Below are 15,981 nucleotides of genomic sequence, written 5' to 3'. Positions count from 1 at the left end.
GGACTGGTGTAGCGCTGGTGTAGGCCTGGTGTAGGGCTGGTGTAGTGCCCAGGATCACTTAGGAAATTGGCATCGGGTGAAAAAAATGGGTTACAAAAATCGCGAGATCAAAATTTAGGAAGTGGACGTAGGCGAAAATCTTATTTCCGGATCCTTGTGAGTAGAAAGTGAAAGTGATCACTCGGGTGATAGAGAACAGCGCAATATTTTATAAAACCACAAAAAGTCGTCATAAGTCGTCCTTGGCAGTGAATGAATTAAGTCAAAAACTCTTCCACCACTGTGTGTGAATGTCCTTTCCATCAATTCTAGCTGTTTTGTGTCTTACTCTACCATCACCACTCAACCGCCATTACCACAAACACATCACATGACCCGACCTATCCAGTAGCAGTAAAGTAGTCCAACACATTCACACCCTCCCATCTCTAACTCCACCCCCCCCGCCCTTTCTCACCCCCATCCTCCACCTCCTTCTCTCCCATCCCTCCATCCCTCCTCCACCTTCTCTCCATCCTCTCTCATCACCGCCATCCGATCACCGTTGTTGTCATGCCGACGTCATCCCATCCCACCAAAGACTACACGTCATACTGTGACGACCCAAAGTGTTTCTCTCCTGGTAAAACCACGCCCACCACCATCCTAACACACCTGTGTTGTTTTGACTCACCGCACTGTTTGCTTGTGACTGCTATGTTTGTGCTCAGTGTTGCCAGGTTTTGCGAGGGAAATAAGCAACCAGGTCTATGAAAACAAGCCCAAAATAAGCAACTATTAGACAAACAAACAAAATAGCAGACGTACAAGCTAACAACACGTCACGATGGGACGCGTTGTGAGCTTGTAGATCTGCCACCCCCCCCCCCCCCCCAAAAAAAAAACATAAAAAAAAACGTTTTAACAACACAAATCTGGTATGGGGGTCCCTGGCACAAAATATTTTCAGATGGCGGGGGTCGGCGGACAAAAACATATTAATCTTTGGCTCCAATATTTAAAAACAAGCCCAACATCGCTTATAATTAGCAGACATGGCAACACTGTTTGTGCTATAGTTTGATCCAATTTCTGGTCTAACTCCATTGACCATGGTGTCCCTGTTTTGTATCAAATCATTGATTGTATTTTTGTCTAAATATAAAAGCATGTACCGGTATAGAGGGCTCACTTTGTTTAACATTTTTGTCCTTTTCCTGATTTTAGGCAATAATCCTGGTGTGGTAAATCAATCATTCATCAAGCAGGGTCAAATATTTGTCATGTGCCCAAACCTGAAGTATATTTGCATCAGCTCCAAACAGAGCCTGCATGTTATTAACCTTTTCAGACCCAGCACGTCCACAGGCACGTTACGCGCACCTGAGTCCGTGCAGGGGCATTCTCATCAGCCAGATATGAACATATTCAGAGTGCATCTCCATGGTTACCTGCATGGCCATTAGCTAAGTGGTCCGCTGGAGTCCTTATCAGCCCTCGAGACCAAGAATGACCATGAATAAACGGGAGATAGAAAAACAGCTTCCTCAGCGGTGGGATTCTCGGTGGAGAGCCATAAACCCTCGAAAAAAATCCATTAAACATGTTCCGAAAGATATGAAAAAAAAAGGCACAGTAGCACATCTCGAGCTTAGGAGTCAAAAGAGGACAAAATACTCCACATATCCACCGGCTCACGGCAAAGAGCCTTCCTCTCAAGGCTCTTTGCCTGTAACGCGCAATAGGATGGGGGGGGGGGGATGTGAGTATTTTGTCTTCCATGACTTGAAGTTTGAGATTCTTTCCTTTTTTAATTTCTTTTGGAATCTTTTGTGTCATTTGGATAGGAATGTTATAGGTGTGCTTCTACCAGATGGCAATTCATTCACGGAGAGAGAGAAAGCACGCATTTTATCCACCTTGTCTGTCGCCAGAAATGGTCAAATCTCCGAGGCGAATCGTGTCAAAACACGTCAGAGACCGATGTAAACAAACAGTGAAGATCCGTGGTAAAAACCCGGTGGTTCAGTGGCTCGCCTCGAGCGAGCCGAGGTGTCGCTTTGCTCGGTTTTGTCAAGCCCCGCCGAAGCCAAATAAGGTTTGGCGTCGCTTGCAGCCATAAATACCAGTGGTTCTCAAACCTTTTCATGTCAAGGACCTCTACATTAACGTGTACATGCGGCTGTAGGACCAACATAAATCAAGAAAATATTTTGTACCAGCGAACCCCATACAAAATTTGTGTTGTTAAAATGTTCCAATGTGTCGCATTGTGAGCTTGTAGATCAGCTATTTTCAAATAATTGATGTAAATTGCCCATAAAAAGTTGGGAAACTTTTATTTGATTATAATTTAATGTGTTTTATATAATTGTTATCGTTGATTAGTCACCTTTACAACTTTATAACTTGTACGGATCGGGCATTCGTGGAATGAGTAACACAGCTAACCGTGTGGGTAGCGCCTCCAAAAAAAATGGCAAAATCACCCAATGTGCTTCTGTTGGCGATCGCTCTTGTTTTGAGCGACCTGCCAGCACACACCTGCTGAGAGGTGTGTGCCAGTCACAGGTGGGTGACTGGCACCTGATCATGGGTTCTGCAACTTTGTTGAGTTTGTGTTGATGCTCCAAGCAGCAACACTGCCCATGGAAAGATGCCACGTTTCTCCCTTCAGGATAAGGCCCGTGCAATAGGCCATTGGTTCTCAAAGTGGGGTCCGGGGACCCCCAGGGGTACTTGAGGGGGTTCCAGGGGGTCCCCAGCTAAATGATAGACAGGAACCAAATGGACCCTTATGGGTCTGTAACTCAGAGAGTGTACAAATGGAACCAAATGGACCCGTTAGGGTCCATTTGGTTCCATTTGCACACTCTCAGAGTTAGATTAACATTGATTTGACCATATAAATTGGGGTCCCAGAGATATAAATGCCATTAAATGGGGGTCCGTAGCCTAATGCATGTCAAACTGGGGGTCCTTGAAATGAAAGTGGTTGAGAATCGCTGCTAGAGCCGTAAAAATCTTCTCTTATGGGGGTCCCTGGCATATCTTTTCAAATGGGGGTCCGCGGGCTTATAAGTGTCAATTTGGGGGTCCTTGACATGAAAAAGTTTGAGAACCACTCCAATAGGCTCTATGCACAGCAGCCATATTGGACAGAAATTGGGCCCCTTCCTTGCTTCACAGTGTTACCAATGACACTAATGAAGGCTCTGTTCCATTTAGTGTAGCACAGTGGTTCTCAAACGTTTTAATTTCAAGGACCCTGAGAGTGTACAAATGGAACCAAATGGACCCGGGAGGGTCCATTTGGTTCCATTTGTACACTCTCAGAGTTACACCCTCTCAAGGAACCATGAGGGTCCCTGGACCACACTTTGAGACCCACTAGTATTTCTAGTGAGCCAACATGCACAATATCAGCACCCTGACTCTGTTTGACCAGAATGGAACAGAGCCTTCATCAGTATCATTGGTAACACCTGTGAAGGAAGTAAGACATTTTTTCTCCAAAATGGCTGCTGTGAATAGAGCCTATTGGGCAAGTGAAGCTGGTGTTGCGTTACACAGATTACGCATTATTTGGTGTTAGCCCTGGTACCATTTGCAGGCAGGTGTGTGCCAGTCACAGGTGTGTGAGTCCTGCAACTTTGACATCTGTCTTTGGTACCGTTGTGAAAATCTTGCCTGTAAATCTATGGTTCCTCAGTGAAGGGTCTTGGGTTGTTGTCTTCCCTGTTGACTTCACCGGGGTGACAGAACTTGGTCCTATGTTTGGAAATGGTACCAGGGCTGACTCCAAATAATGCTGTCACTCTGCATACGGGAACATTATCCCTTAAAGGGATAGTTCACCCACAAAATGACTTTTTCTCTATCGATTAGTCACCCCATGGAAACTTGAATTCATGGATATTTTTGGGCGGTGCAACCACCCCTACAGTATATGTGAGGTTTGGACCCCCACCCATTGCACCCCCCCAACCCTGCGCTGTGATTGGCCACCATTGTACCCCCCTAACCCTGCACCGTGATTGGCCACCATTGTACACTGGTTGACTCTATTCAGGACCGTGATTGGCTAGTGAAACACATGACACATGTGCAGTCCTATAAATAGGACTGTGCACTTTAAAAAAACACATTTATGTTTTTTTTAAGTGAATCACCCACTGTGATGACCACTGTGACCACACCGCCCACTTCACACTGGGTGTGATTTTTATTTCGTTTTTGTCGCATTCCTAAACCAATAAGTTGATGACTGGCAGCGGTTCCGGTAGGAGACACATAGAGTCTCCTTTGTGTCTGCTGGTCATCAAACTCTCCCCCATACCAAAAGGGTTATAGCCGTGGACCGAATATAACCCAAGCCAGCACGTATAAAAAGGGAGCTGAATCATAATAGTCTCAGTCCAAACTCTCGGGCAGAGAAAAACTAGTGTGAGAAGCGGTTCAGATGTCATCTGTAAAACGTAGTTATATCTTCTGTGAGGAAGTGAGAGGGTGGGCCTGGCGGAGCGCGGTGACAGAGACAAAACGCTGGCCTGCATTTTTAATCACGCTGCTGCTTTTCTCCAACCATGACATTTCCTCAAAGGCCAGAATGTGTAAATGAAACGGCAAGAAGACTTATTTTTTGGGGGGAATGGAATTCTCCGTAAGCGTGTAGCCCCGGCTTAATGCATCGTCGCACAACAGAATCACCTTTCAGGGATATACCTGATCTACAAGCTCACTGATGAATTGAGAGAATTGAAAGGGAAATGGACACACACACACACACACACACACACACACACACACACACACACACACACACACACACACACACACACACACACACACACACACACACACACACACACACACACACACACACACACACACACACACATAGATACATAAGCAGTGGTTGTAATGTAGGATAATTAATTTAGCTGGTTGGGAAGGGGGTCATGCCTATGTTCCCTCAGCCCTATGTTCCTTCAGCCCTATGTTCCCTCAATCCCTAACAATTTTATTTTATCCAAATTAGTCCCTATGTTCCCTCAGCCCTATGTTCCCTCAACCCTATGTTCCCTCATCCCAAATTAGACCCTATGTTCCCTCAGCCCTATGTTCCCTCATCCCAAATTAGGCCCTATGTTCCCTCAGCCCTATGTTCCCTCATCCCAAATTAGACCCTATCTTCCCTCAGCCATTCCTTCAGTGTCACATAATGGCCCTTCCATAATGTGCTGTTGGGGTCACCTGTTGGGTTCCCCCAGGCTCCCCAAGGTATCCCCCAAAGGTATTAGACTATATATAGATATATTATTAGTACGTTCTAAGTTATAAGACTTCATAAACTTTTCTTTACACCGATGATGATGGTGACCACAACATTAAATTGTGGCTACGTGGTGCAGCTCCGACGGCCCAGGTGAGGCGCGCACCGTGGGGTTGCCGGTCCGCGGAGACCCCCGTCTCGGTCTCGCTAGGTCGGGGTGGGCCACGGAGGAGTGGGGAGGAGGCCGGGGCCTCTCTGCACGTGGTCCCGCCGCGCCTGGTCGGCAGCGTCCGCCGAGCAACCAGAGGTGCACCTAGAGGTGCCGGCGGGGCCCTTGCAAGAGGCGGGCTACGATTACCAATCGGTCAGAATCAATTGTGGGTTCCACGGCCCTTGCGGGCGGCGTGGTTCCCGGAACACAGTGCTTTGACTAGAGTGGCCACCGTGGCAGACGGCGGGCCCTGCATTCGGGCAGGCCTACCGTCCGTCCAGAGCATCCGCACGCCGGATCAACATATCCGGTCTGGGAAAAGTTGCCGATTGTACCGGGAGAGAATTTCAAAAGAGGGGGCCATGGTGGACCCCAGATCCTCCTGGGCTCTCCGAGGACCTCCAGGGCGCCCATCCGCCCGGCCGTGCCCGAGCGGAGGCCTCTGTCTTCCCGTAAGCCCGATGGCCACCGTGGCCTCCAATTTCATGGCCATCGCCGCTCGGCCCACCTGGGCCGGCCCAGACGGAGCCTCGCGTCAGGCATCGCCACGGCCAAGCTCCACAGGTACGTTCTAGAGTGAGTGGGCGTCCCGACCGGGAGACTTTTTCACAGGAGGGAGGCAGTGACGAGCGGGACGCCTCCTGGGCCACGGGGAGGGGACAGGGAGGTACGACGCGGAGATCCAGGGCAAGGCGGCCCGCGCCCCCCCCAGACGGAGCCTCGCGTCGGGCGAGGCTCCGTCGCCCTAGCTATCCTATGGCACCAGTTGGCCCTTGTCCGTAGCTTCCCACTCTCCACCAGGGGAAGGGGAGAGCCAGGGAGCCCAGGGCGACCTGAGGCTGCAACACTTCAGGCTGCAACCTCCAGGATCCATGGCCCTGCGAGGCACGGGGACGCCCCCGAATATGTTGCAGCATGTCCGGCCATGGTCCCTAGCTACCCTATGGCACAAGTGGCCACTTTCCCCCCATGCGAAATTTCACCCATGGGAGAGGCCGCAAGCCCTAAAGCTCCTGAGCCTTCCGGAGCTTTTTTTTTTTTTTTTCGGACGCCGTTTGCCCGGGCAGCCACCCAGGGCCCCGGGGGGGGGGGGGGGGGGCACCGACGCGTGCGCACCCCCGGCCCGGATCCAACGAGCCCTCCGCCGGCCCCGGGCGACCCACGGATCGGGAGGTATACCGGCCGTTTTAGCCCAAAAAGGCGCAGATCGACAAGCCGAAAAAAGTTGGAATTTTAGGCCGGGGGTCCTCCAGGGGGTCCCCGGGGACCTCTGGAGCCCATGCGGACAGTTAGAAAAAAAATCGATTTTTTTCAAAGAACCATGATTTTGGGGGTCTTCGTCGCCCCGTCGCTACCCTAGGAAGGTGCCTCCTCCTGGGCATGATCCCTAGCTATCCTATGGCACGAGTCGGCCCTTCTCCCTGGCTTCCGCCTCCCAGCAGACTGCCGGGTTCACACTCGGTTGCTCTACCCGCCCCGGGAGCCACCATCCCTGGGCGCGGAGGTGGGCCGGGGACCCCTGGGGGGGACCATGGACCGGGGAGGGCCTTGTGGACACGGCCGGTATTGCGCCCCGCAGCCACCACAGGCCTATCCAGGCTTGTGGATCTGCTCTTTTTCTACGACAGGACTTTGTCCCTTTTCCAGACCCACGACCGGGGACCCGCCGGCCGCCCTTACCCGCCTCGGGAGCCACCGTCCCTGGGCATGGAGGTGGACCGGGGACCCCCGGGGGTCCCTGGCTCCATGTGGACACTTAGCCCCATCGCTTCCCCCAGGAAGGTGCCTCTTCCTGGGCATGGTCCCTACCTATCCGATGGCACCAGTCGGCCCTTCTCCCTGGCTTCCCCCTTCACACAGGGGAAGGGCAAGGGAGCCCAGTGCCTCCCGGCACAGTGCCGGGTTCACACTCGCCCGCTCTACCCGCCCCGGGAGACACCGTCCCGGGCACTGAGGTGGTCCATGGACCCCTGGGGGACCATGGACCGGGGACGGTGCCACCTGTGGCCGCCGGTGGTATTGCACCCCACGACAACAGGCTTTACAGGCTTTTACAAGCTTGTGGATCTGCTCTTTTTCCACCCTTTTTGAGCCCGGATTTCGGCTTTCGGACCCACGGGGCGTCGGAGCCGCGCCAAATAACCTTAAATTGTACGTGTTGAAAGCATATGTTCTGGGGGTACGTATACGTGTACATTATGTCACAAGGAAAACTTGACCATGATGACCATGACCATGACTGACCATGATGCTGACCATGCTACTGACCATGATACTGACCATGATGCTGACATGATACTGACATGATACTGACCATGATACTGACATGATACTGACCATGATACTGACCATGATACTGACCATGATACTGACATGATACTGACCATGATACTGACATGATACTGACCATGATACTGACATGATACTGACCATGATACTGACATGATACTGACCATGATACTGACCATGATACTGAACATGATACTGACCATGATACTGACCATGATACTGACATGATACTGACATGATACTGACATGATACTGACATGATACTGACCATGATACTGACATGATACTGACATGATACTGACCATGATACTGACATGATACTGACAGACAGACAGACAAGACAAAACATTAGAATATTACATGGGCTGATGGAACATAAGGCTGAAGGAACATAGGGCTGAGGGAATATAGGGCTGAGGGAACATAGGGTCTATTTTGGGATGAGGGAACATAGGGTTGAGGGAACATAGGGTCTAATTTGGGATGAGGGAACATAGGGTTGAGGGAACATAGGGTCTAATTTGGGATGAGGGAACATAGGGCTGAGGGAACATAGGGCTGAGGGAACATAAGGCTGAGGGAACATAGGGCTGAGGGAACATAGGGTTGAGGGAACTTGAGTACGCTCCCGTTGGGAAGTAGTGACCACTGTGGTGCATGGGTAAGAATGCAGAGATGCTTCTTCTCATCTTCCAGGGTATTTATTATAACCTTGGTTACAGAAAGTACTGTTCAACACAGTCCCATGTTGCAAAGTAAAACAATAATGTCTCTTCAGCAATATAGTCCAAAACACGATCAAAAAACAAGTAATAATATGTCAGGCATAAAAGTAGCTCTACAGCCCAAACTGATTTAACACACCTGAGCTCTGTACTGTAATTAGCTGTAATAGGCTGAACACAATCATCAATTAAGTGACACAATACACATCAGGTCAAAGTGACCCACCTAACAAAATAAACAGGGATCCTTCATCACAGTGGTTCTCAAACTTTTTCATGTCAAGGACGGTTACATGGCGGCTTTCCGACATGTCGCCTTTCCGACGTTAACGAACCCTATACCTAACCCTCACCCTAACCCTAACCGCACGCGGAAGCCACTAGTCGGAGTGGCGAGATGTCGGCATGGAAGACGGTTACCGTCAAGGACCCCCAAAATTATATGCATTTGGCCGCAGACCCCCATCTCAAAATATGTTGTTCCAGGGACCCTCAGATGCAAAGGTTTAAGTTACAAATGTTTGCTTAAAAATATATATATATTCAAAGATTTGTAGCCTACAAATGTTCAAGATTTTCCAAAAATAGCAGATCTACAAGCACGTAGTGTGGCACTCGGTGCCGCGCTACGAGCTTGTAGATCTGCTATTTTTGAATAGCCAAAGTATAAAATATGGTTAAAGTGGTTAAAATGACGGGAAGCTATATTAACACATTTTTCTGTGAACCCCCTGGTATCCCCCCCAAGGACCCCTGGGGGTCCCCGGACCCCACTTTGTGAACCGATGCTCTGAAGGATATCAGACAGAGGAATGTAAAGGCTGAACAGGGACAGTTCAAAAGACAAACTGATGCCGATAGAGAGGAGAGAGAGTATGAATATTTGATCACAGTAAGGGAAAGCTGCAAGAACAGAATAATCACTGGGCGCACTCAACAGGTGTTTTCAATCAGGCATCTAATCAGACAGCTAACATCCTTGTTCTCATTGGCCTAGGACCTTACAATCAATGACCACCCACACACACGCACGCACGCACGCACACACACACACACACACACACACACACACACACACACACACACACACGCACAACCAGAGAGTTGAAACATTGAAATGATGACTAAAGGAAAGAAAGAAAGAAAGAAAGAAAGAAAGAAAGAAAGAAAGAAAGAAAGAAAGAAAGAAAGAAAGAAATACAGACAGAAAGAAAGAAAGAAAGAAAGAAAGAAAGACAGAAAGACAGAAAGAAAGAAAGACAGAAAGACTTGAAACGGCTGAGCTGTGTGGAGGGAAAGCCATAGAGAACAAAGGCCATATAATGAGAAAGTGAACGACTGACAGAGATGAAGGAGGGAGAGAGGAAGAGAATAATAACTAGAGAAGAATGAAGGATGAGAGAGAGAGACATACAGAGACACAGAGAGAGAGAGCGAGAGAGAGAGAGAGAGAGAGCAGACAAAAAAGCACTCGAGGAAGACAGAATGAATGATTTACACAAAGCTGAAGAAAGACAGAAAAGATGAGAGAGAGAGAGAGAGAGAGAGAGAGAGAGAGAGAGAGAGAGAGAGGGGGTGAAAGCCACTGGCAGGCCCGGGGTGTCAATCACACAAAATGTCATTGCATTAATCAGTTGTTTATGAGGATTAATTATAACGCGGGGGCCACAGCCAGACAGTCACATCCTCGTGACACACTGTCCACCGGGAGACACAGCGAGAGGCACAGCAACAGAGACATTACCATTCAGAGAGAGAAAACCACCACTCCAATTACAGTGGTGTACAGTGCCGGCTTAACGGAAGGGCTTTAGGTGCTGAAGCACAGGGCACCAGGGGGGGGGGAGACACCAAACACCAAACGGGGGAGACACCAAACGGCGTGGAGAAAGTGAAAGGAGACAGAACTATGGCCGAAAAGAACAGAAATTCAGAAGCAGCCGCTGCTGAAAGAGCGTTAAAGCGGTGAAACGCGCCGGTGAAGTGCATTTTTTTCCCGCGCTGCACCCCCCTGACAAAACGGTCCCGGGGTGCACCGAAACGGGTCGTAGCACAGGACACCACGAAGGGTTAATCCGGCCCTGGTGGTGTAAAGTAACTAAGTACATGTAGGCTACTTATAAGTAACATTTTGAGGTATTTATCTACTTGTAGTATTTCTACATTGTAGTATTGATACTTTTATTTAAGTAAAACATGTGAGCACTTCTTCCATCAATGTCCAATTATAATATTACCAGTGATGGGAGACTGAAAGCGGAATACCACTCATTTAACTATTATGTCATATACCTTCAGAGCTGTTGTGTGGAAATAAGAACAAGCTCCTCCCCTTCCGTGTTGCCTAGAACTGGAGAATTGCTTGTTGGGGTCATGTGATCAGTGACATACGGAAGGTGTACTCTTTGGCTCCGCCCTCTCTAGTCTGCCTCATTCACTTCCAGTTGAAACAGGGCGACTTCCAGTATACATGACGTTTCACAAGACATATAGTACTTGTAGATAATAGCAATCAATTGGCTGAAAATGCTCTAACAAGTCGTAACTTTATATTCAAGAAATAGAAATATAGTCAGAAATAGTCTAAACTTTAGTTAACTTTATAGCCTTTCCTTGTCCGTGAGCCGATGCTGTGCAGTGGTTCTGTGTGTGTGTTGTCGTTGATTTGAATTCATGTACGTACATAATGCATGCATGCATGGCTCTATGGCTGGAGGTGGTCAACGGGGCCACTGTGACATCATGCAAAGATGCCCAACGTAATATTTTGAGGGCAATTAATGAATGAATGAATTAAAAATAATAATACATTAATTTGGCAACGATATATGATCTCTATTATAATGTTGTGTGTGTTCGTGATGTTAAAATGTCCTCCCTTCCCTCCAGGTCTACCTCCTCCGTCCGCACTTGGCAAGAAGATTATGAGATCTAAAGGCAAGCACTCTATTCTGTTCTGTGCTCTTTTGTTCCTTCCTACACTGCCCTGACATAAGTACTGTCAGACTATGTGACTCAATTACTATATTTGGGTAAAAATTGACGGTAACACTTTGTATGAAGCCCATGTCTGTAGTGCATCATAAACATTCAAATACTTAACTTACTTTTGGTACTTTAAGTATATTTTGCTTGTTACTTTTACTCAAGTAACATTTTGAACACAGGTCTTTTACTTGTAACTGAGTATTTTTATATTATGGTGTTGCTAATTTTACTTAAGTAAAACATTTGAGTACTTTTTCCACCACTGAGTAAAAGTGCCGGGGTGGTTCATTTATTATTTTTGGAGCACAGTTCCACGGACGCCCGTTTGACCCGTTTCTCACCTCCCGCGTTCTCTCATCCTCTCAGTTGGTGTCAAAGCTCTGAAAGCAAGCCTGATGGCCGCCGCCCCCGTGGAGGAGGAGAGCGCCGATTGGCTGGAGACGGCGTGGGCGTTTTTGGCCAGCCTGGTCGCTCCCGAGGACGAAGAGGAGGAAGGTATTCATCAGCTAACTGAGTTCACATGTAAGATCAGTAGAAACATCACTCTACATAACTAACAACAGTGTCTCTGTCCACCCCGACACGCTCATGGATTTGTTTTCATAAATATCATATAGCGTTGCTGTCGAGGCAGAATCCTCTTATCTCCACATTTTAACACGTTTTTTCAAAAAATAACGCCCTTCTTTTCTTTTTTTTTTGTAACCCTTTTTTCACCCGGTGCCAATTTTCTAAGTGTTCCTGGGCGCTACACTCCCCCCGCCCTTCTTTTTTTTCTTTCTTTTTTTTTTTACCCTTTTTTCACCCGGTGCCAATTTTCTAAGTGTTCCTGGGCGCTACACTCCCCCCGCCCTTCTTTTTTTTTTCTTTTTTTTTTGGTAACCCTTTTTTCACCCAGTGCCAATTTTCTTAGTGTTCCTGGGCGCTACACTCCCCCCCACAGCCTGGGGAGCCCAGGGCCGAGCTCATGCCTCCTTCAATGCATGAGAGCCAACTGACCTTCTTGTCACCTGACAGGGAGTCAGAGTTTCCCCGGTAGGGCGTAGCGCGTGGAAGGAACACGTTATTCCAACCACTTCCTTTCCCCTCCATAAGGCGCCCCGGCTGTCATGGGGGAGGCTGTATAGTGACCAGGATTACTGCATGTTTTTGTGAGGGTTATTAACTACCCTAGGAGACACGGGGAGAACATGCAAACTCCGCACAGAGATTAACGCCCTTCTCGATCATACTACAGCGTCACGCAAACGCATCAAAAGTAGCAGATCTACAAGCTCGAAACGCGGCGCGAAGCGACGCGTTTCGAGCTTGTAGATCTGCTACTTTTGATGCGTTTGAATTTGAATCCTGAAAAGTAACAGTTTTGGACATATGAGGTTTCCATCCGACAGAGACGATGTGCGTGTGTGTGTGTGTGTGTGTGTGTGTGTGTGTGCGTGCGTGCCTATTTGGGAGCAAATAATATATTACAATACCTATTATAACATAACAGAGTATTGATGGAGAAGATGATTAAGTGAAAACAATAGCAATTGAAATCCTCTAACATGTGAGAACGGTCATGTCTGTTAAAATGCTAACACACATTCATAGAGCATTGCAATGCTAACACACGTTCTGCATTACCAGTCATGTCTGTTACAATGCTAACAGTAACACACATTCATAGAGCAGCATTACCAGAGAAAGACTAACCCTCATTCACTGTGTGCTAGTGATGAGAATAATGATGATTTCAGAATGATCAAAACAGTGATGGAAATGTGTGGCGCGGTGGGAGGGTGGTGGCGTAAAGTAACTAAGTACATTTACTTAAGTACTGTACTTGTACTCGACCACATGACTGCAACGTCGATCTGGTTGGATCGTGTCTGGACGCTATAGCCTCCTGTCTCTCTAAAACTCTCCACAGAAACAATCATAACAGAATAATTAATAATGGATTAATCCTGAATTTGTCAGAAGCTGTGAAATTGCTTTCTGAAGCAATTTAACATTTGTTCTTTAGTTTATAGAACCATTGGGTTGGGTGGGGGGGGGGGGCTGTGATAATTTGTCTCTGTATGGTTGTCTGTTTTGTAATCTTTGTGAAGTGTGACATTTTTACTGATAAGTTTTTACTGACAATCAAAATGTCCTCACTCAGAGATTATAAAGGTGAACTTGAGTGTTACCTCCAGAATCTAGATAATGAATAAGTCATGAAAAATTAACCTCGCCCTTCAATCTGGTTAGAATCACAAACAGTTATCCGATGAAAACATGAAAAACCAGACGTGCATTTTGGACATTAAACAGAACCCTCTTATATTTTATTCAGGGTAAACTTATGTTACTGCTGCAATCAATGCTTCAGTGCAAGACTAAGAAAAACTGAGCAAGTTGATAGTAAAACAAACTATATAGCTGGGACTAGTAATATACCATTAGCAAAGCATATTGACAAAAAAAAGCCCATGAATAAAACAACTTTTTATCTACACGATTTCACGTCATTTACACGATAACAGTAACCTCAATATTTACTGGTACACAATAAAAGTCTTTGAGTTATTTTATCCATTTGAAACTAGAAGAGAGTTCAAATGGAACCAAATGGAACCGCGACAACAAAGATTGCATATCATTTCAGGATGTAGAACAGGGGTCTTCAACGTTTTCAGGCCAAGGACCCCTTGGCTGAGAGAGAGATAAAGCAGGGACCCCCATTATATATTGTATAGAATATAATCTTTTCATAGATTTCATAGATAGCTTCATAGACTTGTTTGACAGCACGGTCATCAGTGTTGGATTCATGTTAAAGAGCTGGTGCCATGTTTTTGCACTTTTTCTGTTTTTCATGTGTCTATGAGGTTGATAGAACTTCATTAAGCCCCCCGGTGGTGGTTTTATGGTGTTTTATGTCTTCTCTGACTATTTGGAGTTTCTTCCTGGAGGCTGAAACCTTGAGGGTCAAACGTGCCAATAGAGAAACAGCTCTTTAGTGACATAGTAAAAACATACCCTCCCCCTCATTATCATAACACAACAGGTGTGGGCATGAGGAGGAGGAGGGACTAGGACAGGTGGGTGGTGCTAAGGTGGTGGAGGAGGTGCTAAGGTGAGAACCAGGTATACTTAATGAACTGGAGGCGTGTCCACATAAAAACTTAATTTTAACAATTTCTGTACACTTTTTTGAAAAAAATCGTATAGTATAACCATAATACCTGATGATTATGTTTTGGGGGGGGGGGGGAATCACGGCACCCCGTCTTTAATGTGTGTTTTCAGACTTTCAACCACATAAACCGTCCATACTAACTTGACCCACTCTGCACTTGGTCTGCTCTTTTTCCCCCCTACACCAAACCTCTTTGCCGAAAATAGCAGATCTACAAGCGCACAACGCCTCGCGCTGCGAGGCGTTGTGTGCTTGTAGATCTGCTATTTTTGGCTAAAGTTCTCCTCAGAATAGGGATGCTTGGTTGAAGTGGTTAATGTAAAAATCACAAAGATTTGGCGGCCCCCCCATGTAGTAACTCTGAGGACCCCCTAGGGGTCCCGGACCCCCTGTTGAAGACCCCTGATGTAGAACATGATACAAACTACACCTGGGCTACGAAACAGAACGTGTCCACCTCTTTTTCAGCCATCCTCTCGGAAGAACTCTGAAGGTTAGGAGACAGAAGCTGGACCTGAGGGAGAAGAGGTGGAGAGACGAAGAGGAAAGAAAAACAGGAATGTGTTTCAAGGACAGAAATTAGTGTTGGACGAAGCTCAAAGAAGGACAATATATATATATATATCATATACTGTATGTCATATATTGTGATTACTGTGATTACCATTATTGACCCCTGTGGTGCTGTGATTTACCATTATTGACACCTGTGGCGCTGTGATTTACCATTATTGACACCTGTGGTGCTAATGCAAGCCAAGGCATCTCATGATGTTACAGACCTGACCTGCGGTGAATAAAGACCGTTGCATCCCAAACAACGCTCCGTCTTATTTGTTGTACAGTTAGTGTCGGATGTACTAATCAATCAAGGAGATACAACAAAGTGGCGACGAGGATGTGTTGATACCTGCACTCGGTTTGACTACAATATACATATTTCAGTATCGTTTCTAACTGTATGTTTGTCTTTCACTAGACTGTGACAAATAAATAATTGCCCACACAAAATGTTTGATGGACTCTGATTCTCATCTGTGGGTGTCGTTCTACCGTACCAAACCTGTGCTCTGTGTTTAGAAGTGGAAGTTTCTCTGTCATAAAGGGACAGCCAGACAGATACAGAAATCTCTACATATGGGAATAAAATGTACAACGGGGAATCTGACAACAGGCGCAACGGGTATTGCATATCTGGGTGGGTGGAGTCTGAAGAGGTGAGTGCTAAGGGGTGGAGTTTGAGGATGTGAGTCTTCAGACTACGGTGGACAATAGGCTCTATTCACAGCAGCCATATTTTCACTTCCTTAACAGGTGTTACCAATGATACTAATGAAGGCTCTGTTCC

General features: G+C 47.0%; 1 protein-coding gene across 4 annotated transcripts in view; it reads left to right on the top strand.

The window, feature by feature from the left end:
- The window catches only part of trdn (triadin), a 31,922-nt gene extending 16,296 nt beyond the window's left edge, over positions 1-15,626 (top strand). For 2 of the 4 annotated variants that reach the window (XM_084081631.1, XM_084081630.1), the window contains exons 3-5: positions 11,369-11,416; positions 11,834-11,989; positions 15,102-15,626. In XM_084081631.1, coding sequence (XP_083937757.1) covers positions 11,369-11,416; positions 11,834-11,989; positions 15,102-15,124 — 227 coding nt within the window. In that variant the 3' untranslated portion in view covers positions 15,125-15,626. Of the gene's footprint in view, positions 1-580; positions 623-11,368; positions 11,417-11,833; positions 11,990-15,101 lie in introns of all 4 variants that reach the window. The other 2 variants (XM_084081628.1, XM_084081629.1) reach the window with 2 other exon arrangements.
- Positions 15,627-15,981: the final 355 nt, after the last annotated feature.

This window comes from Gymnoscopelus microlampas (assembly GCF_963454915.1).
Source record: "Gymnoscopelus microlampas genome assembly, chromosome: 16".
Classification (NCBI taxonomy): domain Eukaryota; kingdom Metazoa; phylum Chordata; class Actinopteri; order Myctophiformes; family Myctophidae; genus Gymnoscopelus; species Gymnoscopelus microlampas.
The sequence above is the reverse complement of the archived record's forward strand: the minus strand, read 5'-3'. Positions and strand labels throughout refer to the sequence as shown.